The sequence below is a fragment of the Hippocampus comes genome, unplaced genomic scaffold (genome assembly GCF_001891065.2).
Source record: "Hippocampus comes isolate QL1 unplaced genomic scaffold, H_comes_QL1_v1.1 scaffold35, whole genome shotgun sequence".
NCBI lineage: Eukaryota > Metazoa > Chordata > Actinopteri > Syngnathiformes > Syngnathidae > Hippocampus > Hippocampus comes.
In genome coordinates this window covers 226669-244473 of record NW_017805279.1, presented here as the reverse complement: position 1 = coordinate 244473, position 17805 = coordinate 226669, and the positions used below count along the sequence as shown (strand labels likewise).

At 43.8% G+C, this 17805-nt stretch overlaps 3 protein-coding genes and 1 long non-coding RNA gene across 7 annotated transcripts in view; 3 read left to right on the top strand and 1 right to left on the bottom strand.

Moving 5' to 3' along the window:
* The first annotated feature begins 328 nt into the window (after positions 1–328).
* Positions 329–2469, top strand: rpl11 (ribosomal protein L11). Its single transcript, XM_019870822.1, has 6 exons — positions 329–397; positions 1065–1215; positions 1645–1751; positions 1980–2111; positions 2190–2300; positions 2390–2469. Exons 1-6 carry the CDS (start codon positions 344–346, stop codon positions 2417–2419), a joined length of 585 nt encoding a protein of 194 aa, XP_019726381.1. The 5' UTR covers positions 329–343; the 3' UTR covers positions 2420–2469.
* Positions 2470–4151: 1682 nt separating this feature from the next.
* klhl43 (kelch-like family member 43) lies at positions 4152–12026 on the bottom strand. Its single transcript, XM_019870809.1, has 7 exons — positions 11892–12026; positions 9692–10139; positions 9465–9613; positions 8295–8641; positions 6371–6670; positions 6122–6297; positions 4152–5758 (listed from the first exon to the last, which is right to left on the bottom strand). Exons 2-7 carry the CDS (start codon positions 10006–10008, stop codon positions 4933–4935), a joined length of 2115 nt encoding a protein of 704 aa, XP_019726368.1. The 5' UTR covers positions 10009–10139; positions 11892–12026; the 3' UTR covers positions 4152–4932.
* On the top strand, positions 9893–12376 carry LOC109516349 (uncharacterized). Its single transcript, XR_002168327.1, has 2 exons — positions 9893–9981; positions 12033–12376. It is a non-coding gene; the product is annotated as an uncharacterized LOC109516349 (long non-coding RNA).
* A 431-nt stretch (positions 12377–12807) lies between these two features.
* The window catches only part of eloa (elongin A), an 8042-nt gene continuing 3044 nt past the window's right edge, over positions 12808–17805 (top strand). The window contains exons 1-8 of one of the 4 annotated variants that reach the window (XM_019870810.1): positions 12808–12943; positions 14260–14316; positions 14399–14511; positions 15076–15617; positions 16248–16594; positions 16769–16880; positions 17215–17367; positions 17441–17538. In XM_019870810.1, the coding sequence (XP_019726369.1) occupies positions 12872–12943; positions 14260–14316; positions 14399–14511; positions 15076–15617; positions 16248–16594; positions 16769–16880; positions 17215–17367; positions 17441–17538 (1494 nt within the window). In that variant the 5' untranslated portion in view covers positions 12808–12871. The other 3 variants (XM_019870812.1, XM_019870811.1, XM_019870813.1) reach the window with 3 other exon arrangements.

The window sequence follows — 17805 nt, the reverse complement described above, 5'->3', positions numbered from 1 at the left end:
TGGGAAAATGGGAGGAAACCGGAGTACCCGGAGAAAACCCACACAGGCACAGGGAGAACATCCAAACGTCACAAAGGAAGGCCTGCACCTCTGCATTGTGAGGTGGACGTGCAATTCAGTCGACCGCCCTTGTATAAGTCAATACATTTTTAATTATTATTATAATAATTATTTTCGTTTGTACTGTATTAGATTAATACAAACGTGGAACCGACGTTTCATGCCGTGATCTTTTGTCGGACTGTTTTCCGGGCCGCACGTGCATATAAATACTTTCACCGGAAATACTACGTTCTCTTCCAGCGATCCAACATGGTGGTGAGTAGCACATCAGTGCATACGAATGAACCGCTACGAAGACGCCGTCGAAATCCGCAAACATCGGAGCTGCGGACACGTATGAGCGGCCGTTTCGTTCACGGATAATTAGATACTCTTATCTTCGAAATATCTGAAGTCGTATTAAACGACGATTGATGGTTTTAAATTCCCGGAAATATGGAAAGTGGCTAAGGCTAGTTGCTGGAAAATGGAGCCCAAACTTCGCTACTCGTAAACAAGAAAAGTTGACGTTTATTTCGCGGTTCCCAGCAACGGGTCAAGTAGACCTTTGCGTTGTTTATTTATTTTGATATGACAACAACATGTCGCTTTTAGCCTACCTCCGTTGCGCGTTAGTGCTATATGGTGAAGCGAGCAGCGGGGATTTGTCGGGACATGTACGCCAATGGTTCCAAACCTTTATTGAACCAAGCACATCTTTCACATTAGAAAAATCTTAAGCCACACTTTCAAATAAAAAGGACTCTGCCTATATACCGAAGTAATGAACCCAATTAACGCTTAGCTTGAAATCTGGGAACTGACAATAGGTGGTTTTATTTCTTAAATATGCTTAATTTTCTTGAAGAGCATTGGTTGTTCTGCTTGTCTTTATACGTTCCTGTCATAGATGACGAATTAATAAAATATAATTTTTGATCCTCGAAATGTGCAGGCAGACGTGCATAGCAGTGAGCTGTTATTGTCTCTCTTGCTGAAATGCGTCCATTGTTTTTTATCAGGAACAAGGTGAGAAGAAGGAGAACTCCATGAGGGAGTTGCGCATCCGCAAGCTCTGTTTGAACATCTGCGTGGGGGAAAGCGGCGACAGGCTGACCCGAGCCGCGAAAGTGCTAGAGCAGCTTACAGGACAGACTCCCGTCTTCTCCAAGGGTGAGTGGTCCGGCTGCCAAACCAACGGGGATGACGGCACCTTTTGCGGCATTGCAAGCTAAAGTTGAATGTTTTTGTCTTTCAAAAACCCCGAAAGAGATGAAGCAAAAGCATTGTTTGATGTCAGCAGATCATTGGTGCACCACAAGGGATTTGCAACGCTGCAATCAGAAATGGAACTTTATTTGATTTTAAAGTCAAATGTTCCTCACAAAAAAAGTTTAGTTTATTCCTAAAAAAAATATATATATATATATTTTTTGATAATCACCGCAAACATGCCAAACTTCCCAAGTGTGGACATTACCAGATTCCCCGCGGTCTTGAACGTAGCATGTGAGCTACAAAGCGAGACGGGTTGGATAATGACAATGAGTCACCCTTGCTTGCTTTTTTTTCCACCTCTCATCTTTTGCCTGTTTGTTGCAGCTCGCTACACCGTGAGATCGTTCGGCATCCGCAGAAATGAGAAGATTGCCGTCCACTGCACCGTCCGCGGCGCCAAAGCCGAGGAGATCCTGGAAAAAGGACTCAGGGTGTGTTGGTGTGTGCGCGCGCGACTGACAATCACAAGCTGAGATGTCACTTTCTACTCCCTTCTCTTATGTTCAATATTTGACGCTGCCTTCTCCAAAATGTCTTGAAATCAGCTTCTCAGAGGTCCCATGGGGGCCATGCCGCAAAGTCGACTTTTTGTCGTGGGCGGAATATGAACCGTTTGGCTATGAAAAGACTTTCAAGTGAAGCGTCACTTTGTGCTGCAGGTGCGTGAGTACGAGCTGAGAAAAAACAACTTCTCCGACACCGGAAACTTTGGCTTTGGCATCCAGGAGCACATCGACCTGGGTATCAAGTACGACCCCAGCATCGGCATCTACGGACTCGACTTCTACGTGGTACGTAGACTTGGGGCGTGGGCTCGTCTTTGGATCTTGGGTCGGCTTAATTTTTTGTGATTAAACTGTCGCGTTCAGGTTCTGGGGCGACCAGGTTTCAGCATCGCTGACAAGAAGCGGAAACGCGGCCGCATCGGCTTCAAGCACCGCATCCGCAAAGAGGAGTCCATGCGCTGGTTCCAGCAGAAAGTCAGTGCAGCACACGCCCCACGGAAGTTGTCCAAATAACGCCGCTTGATAACCGCTCGACCTTGCTATGTCTTCTGTTCTTGTTTCAGTACGATGGCGTCATCCTCCCTGGCAAGTAAAGGACCACCTGGAACATCTTTGTAAGAAAGTAATAAAAATTAGAAAAGATTAGACGGGTCCTGTCTTTATTTTCATTGCTGTAGTCATGAGTGGTCTTGATCAGAAAAAGAGTCACGAATGTGCAAATAATTGCACAGATTTGTACTGATGTTGCTTGTTGCTTGCTGGCACTAAGTTCGATTTAAGTTTGGTTACTTTTGTCTTTTAAAAAAAAATGTACATATAAATGTCTTACGAATTCTGTCAGTGAATGTGTGGCTTTCAAAACCTGATTTAATGTGAGCTTCATTTCCAAGCACGCTGTTGTGAGGATAAAAGAAGGCAGTTTTTTTTTTCTTCAGTTTGGCTTTTATTCGGTGAAACCTCAAAATGTGAGTTGATTTTTCTGATAAGTCACGTTGGCGTCTCACTGTAGTTCACACAATGTTTCACTTTTATTTTTTTTTGTGGCACGACTTTATTCTTCCTCTTTTATAATGTCATAAATAATACATGAAATTTTTCCTTTCCAATGTAGTCTCCTGTGCTGACATCGAAGGCTCTGTGACCCTCAGAGACACAACAACCAAAGTGATATTCTGGTCTTTGGGCCGATTGGCTCCACATTGCAACCGCTTCAGATTCTTCTTCCCGTTTTCATCTTTTGTCATCCTCTCTTCAGCTTTCTGCTTCCTCGCTCTCGGGAGATTCCCTCTCCACAAATATTTCTCATTTTCATCCCTCTGAGAACATGCCGGACCCACAACTGCTCCTTCTTGATTCATCATCTTTTTTTTTTATTTTTATTTTTTTTAGGAGAGTGATTTTTCGTACATTTGATAATGACGACTTTAATCTTTAATTTTAGCCAAATGTAGTTTTTAAGGGACAAGCCGAAAGTCACATGCATTTTATTACGTAGAGATTATTAAAAAAATATTTTACCACTTTTTTTTTTAACTGGCCTTCTGTCTTTTTTTGTTGTTTTTTTTTTTTAAAAATTTTTTTTTTCTTTTAGCTTTTGACCATTTGCCCTAATTTGTTTTTTTGTATTTTATTCATATCCTATTATTATTTCCCCTCAGGCGGTTGTAGTTTGAATCCTGCTTGCTGGTAATTCTTTTTAGATTTGGATTATTAACCATAATCTGATGTTTTTTATTTCAGATTTATTTATTCATCCTCATTTTGATATCATTTTCTAATGTTAAGATTTGGAGTTTAGCCCCAATTGAATCTGTTCTCTTGCATTGCAGGACTTTGAGGATGATTTACCCCAAATTAATGATTTCGTGCTTTATTTTTTTTTAAAGGTTTTGATTACCCTAATTTGAGCCACTGGGAATTTGACTGGGCCAATTTCATTTCTGCAATTTTTCAATGGAGATGAAAAAACTTTTTTATTTTTTTTTTTTAGGAAGGGCATTTTTTTCTGATGACTTCTCTCAATCAAGGGTCAGTTCCTATTTTGACCTGTAGGGAGCAGTCAGCACTCTTCCTGATCCACTTCTGCAACAACTGGGCCAACTCCCCTTTCCAAGATGGCTGCCCCATGAAACTGCACTTCACCAGTATAAACGGCCCGGAAAGTGAGATTCCAAGCTTGAAAGACCACTTGTAAAGTCGGTCGCACTTTAGCTTGGGTGCTGTCGCCTCTGTATGTTACAAGTGAATGTAATCATGACATTTGTGACGACTGGTTGGATTTAGACCATTTCTTAGCAAAAGTGTTATTTTTATTCTTTTTTTTTCCTAATTGTAATTTGTTTCTTTCGGGCAGAATTGATGACTAGGATTGCACCCATGACACGGAAGACAATCACAGCATCTCGTTTGTAAGTGAAAGTGCAAGCAAAAAAAAAAAGCCCCAAATCATATTTGGTAAACGCTAAGAGCGGTCTAAAACAGTCATTTTGAGTTGGGACAACTTTTAAATCTAACTTATAGACATTGAGGGCAATAATGTTAGCACAACGAAGCAAGCCAGTTGTTTTCAGCCAAACAATTTGCGGAGTTGTTTTTACTTATACTGTATCTTTAAGTGGGCAGGGGACATTGCAAGGTACAATTTGTTTTGTATCGTCTTATTTCTTTGTTAAAATTGCGGGAAAGCCAATTTTTACATTCAAAATACATAAAATAGTTTGTTGCCTTGAAATTCTTTTTACAGGGTATCCAGAAGCATTGCCATATAAGTCACTCTGCGGTTAATTGCAGACATCAAATGTTCAATTGGTCTCCTGCAAAACGACAACAGTTAGCCCACTCTTGTTCTCAGTGGCTCAATTGATCCGTTATTTATATTTCTTTCAGAGTTTACCCAAACCAGTTGTTTTAGTATTTCATGACTCTCTGATCCTATTGTAGTTTATTTTTACTGCACTTCATTACTCTGAGATTTTGTTCTACCCCTACGTTCTCAATACGCTTTGTGATTCCATTCCAAATGGTTTTCCTCGTGCTGATTTCCGTTGGTGATGAATATCATGTTGAGCAGAGATGCTGGCCCGGATGCCCTCGAAAGACATCCTCTTTACGCTGTGACGCTTTGTGGCGGCGGAGGCACGCTGCTTTCCCGGCTTTGGTTCTTCCCGGCCGGCTGCTGCTGCTGTTGTGGCTGCGACTCCTCGTGGGCCGGCGTGTTGCGGTGTTGCTGGCGGCGCGGCGCCTGCCGCGGCGGCAGGGCCAGCGCGCAGCACGACACCCCCACTGTGGGTTCGGGCAGGTCCTCGGCGCGGCCCCAGCTGTCTGTAGCCGGGTGGTAGATCTGGACGGCTGCCTTGTAGCGCTTCTCCGCTTCGTTCCAGCCTCCGATGAGGTACAGCTTTTCGGGCCCCAGAGTGGACAGACCGGCCGTGCTCACCCCCAGGGGAAGCGGGGCGGCACGACTCCATGCCCCGTCGCCCTCAGGGGAGAACACCTCCACGGCCAGGACGTCCACCCGCTCCCCTCCAGGCCCCAGCTGGCTGCCGCCCACCACGTACACCTTGCCGCTGAGAGTGGCGGAGCAGTGCCAGCCACGGGGCGTCTCCAAGGCAGGCTTGTCAGTCCAGGTGTCGCCCTCCACGCTGTAGCAGGCCACAGAGCGCGAGTAGGCGCAGTTGATGTAGCCGCCGGTCACCAGGATGTCGCCCGACGGCAGCGTGGCGCTGGAGTGGCAGCAGCGCGGCACCTCCATGGGGGCGCGCATCTGCCAAGCGTTGGCCGAGGGCAGGTAGCTCTCCACAGTGGCCAGCAGGCCCTCCATGTTACGGCCGCCCGTGGCGAAAAGGCGCCCCCCGCTGGCCGAGAGCGAGAAGTGCGTGCGGCGTTGCCGCATGTTGGCCAGGTGGAACCACGTGTTGAAGCGAGGGTCGTACCTTTACGGTAAGACAAAACAAAATGCAGCATGACTGATCTACTGTCTATTCTCTTGCAACATTATGAGAACAAAGTTGTATTTTATGTAAAAATTTGCAATATTACGAGAAAAAAAACCCATACCAATACATTTGCAGTATTACAAAATAATGCACAGAAATTAAATGTTAAAAAAAAATATGAGAATCACAAAATTTCATGGGGAAAAAAATCAATATTGCCAGAATAACTGTTTCAGAGAATAATTAAGTACCAAAAACTTGCAATATTAAGAGAATAAAGTCAATTTTCTTTCTCTCACAATTTGAACAGCGTTGTTTTTTGTATAACCATTTTGTGTGTTTTTGTCGTCCGTGTGTCACCTGCTTAGAGTGCTGACGGCGTGCTTGGCCTGGTTGCGGGCGTCGTTCTGGTCCTCGCCACCCGCCACGTACAGGAAGCCATCCATGACCGCCACGCACTGGTTGAAGCTTTTAGCCGGCAGCTGCGTGAGGTGACGCCAGGCCGCGCCTCCCTCGCGGGGCTCCCGCCACAGCACCTGGATAATGGCCGCGGTCAAAGGTCAAGGTTGGATTTCAGTTTGATGGGCAATCGGATGATTGACGACTGACCTCACGGCTCAAAGCGCGTTCGGTAAGAGACGGCCGCCCGCCGACGGCGATAAGAGCTTGTTGGCTGCCTCGGACCTGAGTCCGGCGGGACTGCAGAGAGTTTTGTTGGTGGGGCAGCAGGTGGTAGTTCATGGCGTCCACCAGCAGGCGGTGGCACTGCGGGTCCTGCATCATACGGGGCACTGTCTGGATCTGGCTCACCAGCTCGCTCGCCGGGATAGTCTCCAGGCGCACGTGAGACAGCAGCGCCGCAGCGTATGGCTGACGGGATGCCTCAAAATCCAGCCACTTCATTGCCAGCTGGGAAAACGCGCCGGCAAAACACAAAAGTGGGTCATGTAAACTTTCGTTTCGCTTTTTCCTCTTGTTGTCATACAGTTTTTACAAAGGGCTACACCGAAAAATGGAAATGGATACGATGACGATTCATAATCTGATGAGAAAGTCTTTTTTTTCTTTTTTTAAGGAGAAATTCCTAATAGTATGAGAATATAAAGATTTGCGATTTCATGAGAGTTATTGTGGTTTGTTTTTTACAAAACATTTGGAGTATTATGAAAACAAACTTTTGTTCTTAAAAAACATATTTTTTTAACTCAACAGCTTCTCATAATATTCCAACTTTGAAAAAAAAAGGCTTTTCTCTGAAGATGACTACTTTTAAAAATCTAAGAATCAATTTTTTAACATGTAAGATTGACTTTCTCTCTCTCAAAAAAAGGAATTAATTTTATTTTACTAAGATAGCGATTCTTATTTCTCAATGGGGCTTTTCTCAAAACATTGACTGTTTTCTAAAAAAAAAAAACCCAAATTTTAAGATTACACCCACCCACCGCCTTGAATAATTCCACTGTATTTTTTTTGTCATTTTTTCAAAACGTGCAGGTTTACTCTCATAAAATTGTGACTTCAATTTCGCAAGAAAATATAATTTTATCCTTCTAAAATTCCAACTCGTCCTGCTCGAAAATATTGTGCTCTTCTCACCGGTGCAACTCTTTAACCTTCTTCAGCTGTTTGATTTAATTCGAAAGCGCTCGGTGTCAAAAGCCAGAGCAGCAGCTGCTCTCGGTTGTAGTTTGACGCTCGGATGAAAATAGACGCAAGGCCGCCGAGCCCTGTAGGAAATTCCTCGCCCATTGAAGCGCGGATCGAGTTGAGGATTGTTTGGCGTGGGGGAGGGTCTGCACTCTCCCGAGTCACGTTCTGTTGTGACACGATGACAGCTGCTTGTTGTTATTATGCTTTCCATAGTCTGTATTTTTTTTCTATGTAAAAAGTTGCATTTTTTTTAAATGGGCAGATTTACTGACATTCTGATCAGACGTCATTTTGTAAAAAAAGGCACACCTAAGTAACTCGGTAACTATATCAGTGATTGTAACTAAGTAAATGTAAGTGGAACTAAATAAAAAGTAATAGTCACTTAAAGTAACAAAAACAGTAAAAGGAAGCAATAAAAAAAAGGTCGTGAAAAGACTACTGGAACAGCTGAACTTTATTCGGTGTTTATCGGGGGCACTTTAATTTGTGGCAGATGTATGCCGACTCCCATTCAACACGTCGGATTAGTTCTGGACTAACTGCACCTAGTAGAAAGGAACTGTTCTGTTTAATTTTTTTTTTTTTATATTAAGTAACATTCTTGATCGTTTGAATAAGATTGGAAAATTCAGAACATTGCCACATTCCCTATTTTGTAACTAACAAAACAATAAGTTCAGAAAAGCCTACTAGAACATCTGAAGTTCACTTGTTTTTAGAAAAGGGCTTTTTTATTTTTTATTTTATTTTATTTATTTTTTTAGAATGAAGTTACAATTTTTTTGAGGAGAAGGGATTTTGTAAAAAAAAAAAAAAACGAGCATAAAAGTCTGCTATTTCCGAGCAGACTCAACGTGGATTGTGTGGAAAAGCGTACCTGGAAGGCGACGACCTCGGAGGGCAGCGCCAGCGAGTCGTCCTGCAGGAAGGCGCAGATCTGCTCCAGCGTCAGCTGCGTGAACAGCGGCGTGTCGGCGAACTGCACAAAGTTGTCCAGCACGAAGCGACGGGCGGCGTCGCACACCGGCGGCAGGCCGTAGGCGGCGGCGATGTTCCACACGTACACGCACGTCTGCACGTTGAGCTCGGCCAGCAGGAAGTCGGTGCACATCTTCAACAGCTGCGGGATGTGCAGCGTGGACGCCGCCGACACCGTGCAGCCGATAGTGTACAGGGACATGTGGACGCGGCCCAGGTAGGCGAACGTGATCACGTTGGCCAGACCTGACAGTGGGATCCCAATCAACCAATCGCATTCAAACTCATGCGAAATGGCAAGTTAGTCAGTCAGCAAGTTCAGAATGAAGCAATCAAATTCAAAACCATGATTTATGTGAGTCAGAACAGACCTGCCAGCACTTACGGTGCCCCTATTTAAAACCAAATCAAGTTCAGCTGTTCTAGTAGGCTTTTTTCCCCCCTACATTTTTGCATACTTTTACTTTAGTGACGTAATCAGTCACAGTTATTTAATGACAATTGCCGTTACTTAGCCAAAGATTTAAACGGTCATAATTTGTTTTGTTTTTTTCAAAATAAAAAAAATGGTACCAATCATGAACCAAATCGAGACTTTCCAAGGCAAAATAGCTGTAATGTTACAAAAACTACTTTTGTTTGGTTAAATGTGGAGGACAAAATTAATTTTTTTTCTTGAAAAAATTTTTAGGAGAATAGACGTTTGTAAGTATAAAGGCGAAATATGACAACAAAAAGTTTGCAACTGCATAAGAATAGGATCAAAATTCAGAATATTGCAAGAATATAGTCAGATTCCCCGTCTCCCACTTTTCCTTTTTTTTTTGTAAGATTACTTCTCAGCGCTTCTAGAAGTCGCGAAATCATTTGTCAGCACACCGACTTTTCTGTCCTGAAGTTTGTTCTCTGACACTACAAAATGGCCGACAATTCCACAGCAGAAAAAAGCAACAACAATGTCGTGCAGTGATGGAAAACCCTACATTGACCGCAACTTTTATTTTTTTTTCCTGTTCCGGGAACAAAAACTGTAAGTGGTTAGTCATTTTGAGTACGACTTTGGTCTTACCAAGAGGCGAGAGCGAAGGCAACTCCAAACGCTTCATGTCAGGATCTTTAGCCAGGATCTCCCTGAAGTACTGACTGATGGACGAGATCACCAGCTTGTGGACGTCAAAGGATTTGGTCTTGCAGCTCAACTCCAGATCGGTCAAGAACCTAATGAGGAACGTCACAAGTTTAATGAGGTCAGATGACATTTAAAAAAAGCAAAAATATAGCAATTCTTGAACTCACTTCTCCTGGCGCATCTTACTGAGCTCCTCCAGCATAGCGTTGCCGTGCAGCGGGCGCGTGAGCTCGCTGCCCAGTCCCAGGCCTCGTTCTCCGGGCTTGAGGACGGGCGGCGGCAGGGGGAGGTTGAGGCTGTTGAGCTGAGCGATATCCAACGCCGCCATCTGCTCGATCTTCTTGGCGGCACTCTCCACCACCACCACCACGCCTTCGCCGCGCCGTTCCACCTTCAGGGTCGGCGAGGCCGTCTCCGCCACCACCTGGGGGAGGGGCTCCAGCGAAGACTTTTTCAGGTGCGCGGCCTTCTTCTTGGGGGCCATCTCACTTCTTGTCGCTTGCTAATGAGAATAGGAGCTTTCTGTCTTAATCTGAGCCAAGCTTTCTTTACTTTTTTCTTTCTTTCTTTCTTTAGTTCTATTTTTTGGGGACTTTTGGACACAACACACTGCACCTACAAACATGGAAAAAAACATTTGTTACACGAGCGACATCAGCATTGATTCTTAATACAACACCCTACAGTATTCGCCACCCATTTGAAGCATTCGAGAACAGCTCAACTTCATTTTGCATCTGAGTAAGTGACCCTTTGCACCGTAAAAGCAGTGGAAATAAATAATTATAACTAAGTCACTAAATAACTACCAGTTACTAACTATAACTAGAGAAAAATGTGCCAGGAAAAGCCTACTAGAACACCTGAAGTTTATGTTGTGGTTCATCAGTGTCACTTTGCATTCTGAAGGCAGTGTAAATACAATTAAGTAACTTGTAACTGTATTTAAATAACTAACTGTCCATAAATAAAGTAAAAGTAAGCATGAAAAGCCTACTAGAACATCTGAACTTTATTGGAGGTATAAATCACTGCACGTCGTAATTTTTTTTTTTCTGAGTTCATTCTCGAACGATTGTTTTTCTTGAAATATGTGATTGTACTTTATTTTTTTCTGAAAAAGTATTCCTGGGTGAAAGTTACCAATTGCGAATATCTGTGCTTAAGTTGACCCGCATATTTTCAAGTTTCCAATTGCTGCGCGAAATTCTGCAGGCATTCTGTGTCAAAGAAGCGTCATGGTTTTTCAAGTCATCTCTTTTGGGGTGTGGTGGTGGTGGCGGGGAGATGACGGCAGCTGTGTCCCGTTCCGGCCTTGGCCCCGATATTTAAAAGCGTCTGACATTATTTCCATGCCACTGAATCAATTCCACGGCAGGTGATTGGTTGCCGCGCACCACGTCACAACTTGGGGGGGAATGACATGGCCAACAGCTGCCGTCCGTCCTCCAGCGCTGGGTCACCCCGGTCTTGTCCCGGCCCACCTTGTCCATGTGTGGCTCCTCTTACCTGAGCTATTTCAAATGACACCCCCACTCGAGATGCAGTTGGGGGCTAATGAGCTCATACTGCAGTGGATTGGATCATGTTCCCATTTGTGCTGATGAGGAAAGCTTTGGCACACCATTAGTTTGTTTACGTCAGCCATTCGCCTCCGATGGAAGCAAAAACATAAAGCGACGTATATATGGTTATCTTTTTATCTACAAAATGCTCAATTGCAAAAGGTATGAATTGCGTAATCGTTAGCCAAATGATAGCTATCCAATGCTAACTTGGCTTCGATTGTGTCCGATTATGTTTGACAATAACGTTTTCATCTTAGATTTAAATTAGATTTGTCACATTGACAAGTTATTCAGGGAGGCTGAAAAGGTCAAGCACATAAGTTACTCCCTGCCAAATGCGAAAAATTTCTTTCAGTCTGTAACTTTATTTTTTATTTTTTTTGTCAATGTTGAAATGAAACCATCACACTCTGAACTTTCTCAAACCTCCAAAACAAAAACATGAACTTTGCTTATCTCAGCAGAGTATTTATAGACACTTGGCAGATACGCGAGTACAGTATACCCACGAGAGCTACAATGTCACACCATTCAACAGTGGCAGCTAAATGACTCCTCATCCCAAATATTGGGTTAATCCATGTTTAATGATTAAAATAGATGGGTTGCATTTGTGTTCAAATATCCATTGTTTGAACGTTAGAACCCTGCCAAATCAATGCTGTTCGTTAGCCCATCTGTGGTAATTTGCATGCAAGTAGGAAGAAAACGTCAGTCTTGTTTATTCACAAACACGTAAATCTTGAGAAACAGTGCTGCCCGATTCAAATCTAATAAATGAAAACAAGAGTCAGTGTACCTTTCTCTCCTGTCTGCTTGGACTCTTCACCCTTTTCCTTCCTGTTGCTTTGTTGATGTTCTCACTAATTCCTCACTGCTCATTCCCCCTGTCACTCAACCACGGTGCTGTGTTGTGTCAATGTGTTGGTCCATGTCGCAGGGTCCAAACTACAGTTGTGACGTAAGTTTCAAGCCCCCCAACGCATGTCCCCCTGACAGCAGTATCTCCTTGAGAGCACATCGAACCACCTCCATGTCCAAATACAGGCACCCACAGCAGCCACCCTGCCAGAAATAAACCATAAGAGGCCCGATTGGCAGACCCAACACCCAGAGACTTCGGCATTAGTTGATTTGACTGTTCAAAGTGAAAGTTCCTATGTTTGTCAGGAAAAAAAAATACATCGAAACAACTTGGTGACATTTAAAATTCGTTACTCATTTCCTTTCAGCTCAAATTTGGCCCTTTCTGCTCCAAATAAAAACTTGTCTCATTGAAGTATATCTGCTGCCCCCAAGTGGTCAGGCATGTTAATGGTGAGCGTAATCAAAATAAACTTAACTCGCGTAAAAAAACCTCTCAAAACACGATTATTTGTTCAGTATTATTAAGGACTGTTTTTTTTTTGTTTTGAATTTTTTTAACGATTAGATTACATTTTTAAGTTCTCTTATAACAGCCATATTTAAATCAAATAAATATTCAAATAAATGACCCATTAAAAATAACACGCATGCCGACGTAAACAGGGGAAAGCTCTCAGCTGCTCTGACCTACTTCCGGTTTCCGTGACCACTCTGTGAACGTTTAATATTCCCCCTGTTTTTATTTTAAGAATATAGATTGCATAGTTTCGCTGCCTTTAATTATTCACATTTTCCAAATTAAAAAAATTCATATTTGTGTTTCAAACGCCGCGTAGAGGTAGCGGAAACTTTGCTTCCCCGCTGCCATTGAGATGAAGCCGCTTCCGGGCCCAGCATTTGCCACCAGTTAACATGGCGGATGAGCTGCTGGAAACAGTGGACAGACTTCAGTCCCGGCTCATGGAGAGCCCTGAGCCGCGAAAGGTAACACATGTGCGGTGTGAGCGAGGGTTTCGGCAAAGTGTTTAATGGCGTCCTTTTGCCACCCCGAGGCCGTTTGTCACCAGAACCCCAAAAGAAGCGGAGGCCTTGGCAGGTCCCGCAATGGGTCTGAAAGGATGCGTTCATAGACATCGGGATCCCCAGGCTTTTATGGAGGGCGCACAAATTATTTGAGTTCAGCAGCACTGCATTCTTAGTTCATTCATGTTCATTCTGAGGTTTATATTTATTTGAAAGAGCAACATTTTTATTCGAATTCCTGACGGTGACTTGAAATGACAGCCTTTTGTCTAATTGTTTTTTTAAAAAAATCTTTTAGTACTCAAATTGGCCAGATATACGCATACCGTATCCAAATTGGGGCATGTTCGAAGTGTCAAAAAACAAACGCATGGTAAAAAAGTTGATGTTTGACTTTTTGTTGTGTAACACCACTACATGCAATTTTTCATTTGTATTATTTTTTGATGTGTTTATTACTATCTCGTATCTGACACCAATATTGGGAGGACAGTATATGACTGCATAATAATACACATTTTCTCTTATGTGTACATGTTTGAATAATACTGGAGCTATTTGTCAACAATCACACCTATGGAGGTGCTTTTGTTCAGCTGACTGATACAGTTGGTTATTTCCGACGGCCGACGAACGCATCGTGTGAGACGTCACGGTACATGAACGATGTTTTTAAACTTTGCCCATTTATATCGGAAAAACGCTACTGTCTCGAGCAGAACGATGGTTAGGTTTACACATATGCTTCTTTTATTCCGGAAAACCCTCCACGAATCGTTTGATTTGATGTCGGGACCAGTGTGGACAATTGTGGGCCATTGTCGCCGCTAGCCGACCTGCTAACGCACGCTGACATTAAAAAAAAAAAAACAAAAAAAAACGCCATTCCGGGTCGAAAGAAACCAAAAACTCGCAGTGTCGACTTCACTTTGGGCCGGTTATGTTTGTTCCTGTACCTGAGAAAAACAAAGAAAATAGAAATGTGAGTACATTCTCTTTGTTAAAGCAGAAATGTGTCCGATTTGCCAAAACAGTCATATTTCCTAGCAAGCAAAGTGACACAAGAACCGAAAAGAGAGATGGGTGTTTTACCTTTGTCGGAATCCATTTTTAAATTTGTAAAGGAGTCTCGAGTGGAATCCTTAAGACATAATTTGATTGTGTGTGTGTGTGTATTTCAAGTAGCCGTTATTTGGGTGGTTATTGTAGTCCAGGAGCTTGAGGCTGTCAACTGCAAACCTGTAAGTTGTGATGTTCTTCTGTGTCCTTTGTCTTAGCTCCTCAAGACACTCAAAAGACTCGGCGAACTGCCGATGACCGTCGACATCCTGGTGGTGAGCTAGTCCCTGGTTTGTTTGTCTAATTCATTCTAATTCATCTCACTTTGGATTTCAAGCAAAGATTTGTGTTCGCTAGGAAACTGGAGTAGGAAAGACCGTGAACTCCTTTCGGAAACATGAAGTAGCTGCAGAGGTGGCAAGAAACCTTGTAGCCAAGTGGAAGAAACTGGTTCCCCAGTCGGCTGACAGGTGCGCTCGTCCATGTCAATTGACATGAGATACACACGCCATTGGCTGACATCTCACCCACCTAACTGCATCCTCTTTGAATGTAAAACATTATCTCGCTCACTGCCTACTTTTTCTTTGGAGTGAAACGCCGACTGGTTTGGTAGAGGTACACCTTGTATGTTCATCCTTTTTGGCCGCACCCACACAAACACAAGTATTTTGTTGTTGTCGGGGTTGTTTTGCATCGTTACGTTAACTTTGAACACATCTATGCTTTGAGGTAGCATGAAAATCAATAAAGACAGGTGACTTTGCAAAGAGCCTTGTAGAACACCACTTTCAATGCCTGTTTTGGGATGTTGAATTATGAGATGTGCAAAGATCAATGCACTATTAGGAGGCATATTATGTCGTGCCTCCTTACCTAGTCTTTTAATATTTAAAAAAAAAAACCTCACATCCTCATTGGCTGTCTTGTTACTCTCTTCGAAGCCATGAGCTGGTTGACTTGTCCGTCATACTAGTTGAATGAAAAAAAAAAAGTGTTTTTTTTTTTTTTTTCTCTGTTGTATTTATCGACAGTCGAAGCAGCAACAGTCATGTGAAAGAGGCACCACGGTCACATTCTCGAAGCGCTGATGTGGCCCTCCATAGACGCCAGCGCGAACCATCCCCCGAGGAAGAGGAGCATACCTACCCTGAAGAAGAAGAGGAAGACGAGCGAGGCTATCGCACTAACTACTCTCCCTCACCACCTCAACGACAGCAGTACAGCCCCCCACAGCCTGGGAGTGACCAATCCGACAAATATGACAGCCCTGGTCCGGAGCTTGAGCCAGAGCCCGAGCCCAGCCCAACTCCTCCTCCTTCCCGCCGGTCGCCGATTCCCCACAAACACGGCAAGCCCAGCAGAGTTCCCAAGAACCCCCACCACCACCATCACGGCGACCACTCCAACCGCGGCAGAGACAGCGAGACGCTGTCGCGCCACGTTCCCACAAGCCGCGGGGACGGGAAGAAGCGCAACGCCGAAAGGGAATGCAGCCCAGCCACAAAGCCCGCCAAGCACGGCAGGAAGTCTGACGGCAGCAAGCGGGAGGAGACCAGGAAGGGAGGAGATGAAGGTGAGACTTTGGTCTGGGCAGCGAAAATTCTTAATGGAATTCCACATTTGACACAGAAAAAAAACAATTAAGTGAATGAAACTTTTCAGAACATTTTGGGAACCTGTTTTTGACATGTCAGTGATTTCCATGTTTCCATAATTCCACAGGTTTCACATTAATAGTGTCCATTTTAAGAGAGAGTTTACATTTTCACCTCCTTCCACATTTTTTTCACTCATTCAAACCATTGCAGCTTAAAAAAATATTCAGCATTTTAAGACTGGGGGAACTATCAAGTCGCTGCCAAATTTTTACTATAAAGTTCCCCAATGAAGAGACATTTGGCATATTTTGCATCTTAATTCCACATTTCTTGACCGATTTAAACCACAGTCTACATTTCAACAATTCAATTAATTCCACAGCGCTTCAGCGCGGCTTCAATAATTACGATAGGAATTGCAATTTGTAGTTAGTCAATGCTGGATTAATCGGCGAGCATGTTTTTTTTTTTTTTAATCTACACAATGTGTAATTCCCTTTGTTTTATGTTTAGTTTTACAGTAAACTTCAACTAGGAGCTGACACTTTTGAAAAATTGACTAGATTGCCCAAATAAATTTGTAATGCATTTGTATCACTTGACAGGGCGACCCCAAACACAGAAAGACTCACTCGGCAGCGAGGAGGACAACGACGACTTTGAGACGCCCACCATGTCCTTCGAGTCCTTCCTCACCTACGACGCACCGACGTCCTCCGTTAAGAAGAAGAAGAAAACCACAGCGGCGTCCTCGTCCTTGCACGTTCGCCCTTCTCGCTCCTCCTCAACCGCGACGCCGACGATGAAGCCTACGTCCTCTCGTCGCGACGCACCTCCTGCCGCCTCCTCGTCCTCGTCTTCATCCTCCAAAGGGAGTAAAGCAAACGGCCTGGAGCGCACAAAGAGGTCTCGCTCGGGCTCCTCTTCAACCGTCCTGGAAAAACGCAAAAGGGTAAGGAAGCATAGGTGGAAATGAGTCATGCATGTGTAAAAGTAAGTCACAACCTTGAAGTTTCATGGTTAACATCCTTTTGTTTTTTTTTTTCAAGGTCTTTTTCCCCATTTATGATTAATTTTAAACAATAATATGATACTGTATAGCCAAAGTGACACTGTCTCCATGCAGGTGGTGGAGGCCGTCCCGTCACTTCCCGAAATCCCCCTGCCGGCCATCCAGCCCGATTACAGACCGCTGCCCTCCATTGACATCACGCCGCTGTCCCCTCAGAGGCGGAAAGGTAATTCAGAGGCGCTCTCCGCCAATGTGGAAATAAGAGAAAGTTCACCTGTCATTGAATCGATCCAAATGCATTTAAAGCGGGCGCGAGGGGGATAGTTAACGAAATACCTAAAACTGAAATTGGAAAAACATTTTCATGAACAAAATAAAAATAAAAATGAAACAAAAAAATGGAAGTTCATGACATCATTTTCAGCGACAGCAGGCGCAACCGGAACGTATCCCGACTGCAGTATACGAGGTGTTGACCGCATCAGGGATGTCGTTTCCTGTTTTCCCACACTTGAAAACAACACCCTATGAGGAACATGCATCTTGACTTTCCCTCGCAGGTCCCGTCTTCAACGACGAGGAAGACGCCGGCTTCACGGGCAAGCGCTTCAACTCCAAGATGGTGGTCTACTCTGGATCCAAGACCGCCTACCTGCCGCGGATGATGACGCTGTACGAGCAGTGCATCCGCGTGCTGCAGAATAACATCGACTGTGAGTTGAACCCCCGAATTTTTGTATTTCCTTCCATAAATTTCAAACCCTGACTGTATCGCCGCTCTTTCAGCCATCGATGAGGTGGGAGGTGTCCCCTTTGAGATTCTCGGGCCGGTCCTGGAGCGCTGCACTCCAGAGCAGCTGTACCGCATCGAGCAGAGCAATCAGGTCTCACGCATTGATTCTTGTAGCATTCCTATAGCCTTTTTTTTTTTTTTTGGGGGGGGGGGGGTATTGGTTCACTAAAATGTGTTTATTGATTTAATTTTCTTTTTCATTCATTTATCCCATGAAGTAATTGGATAATATATTTATTGTTAATAATAAATTAAATATATATCAGTAAAACGGAGCATTTACATGTGCAGGGGAAGCATTGAAATTAATAAGAATGCAATGAATCCATTCCAGCACCAGACCAAAGTTGTTTACTTT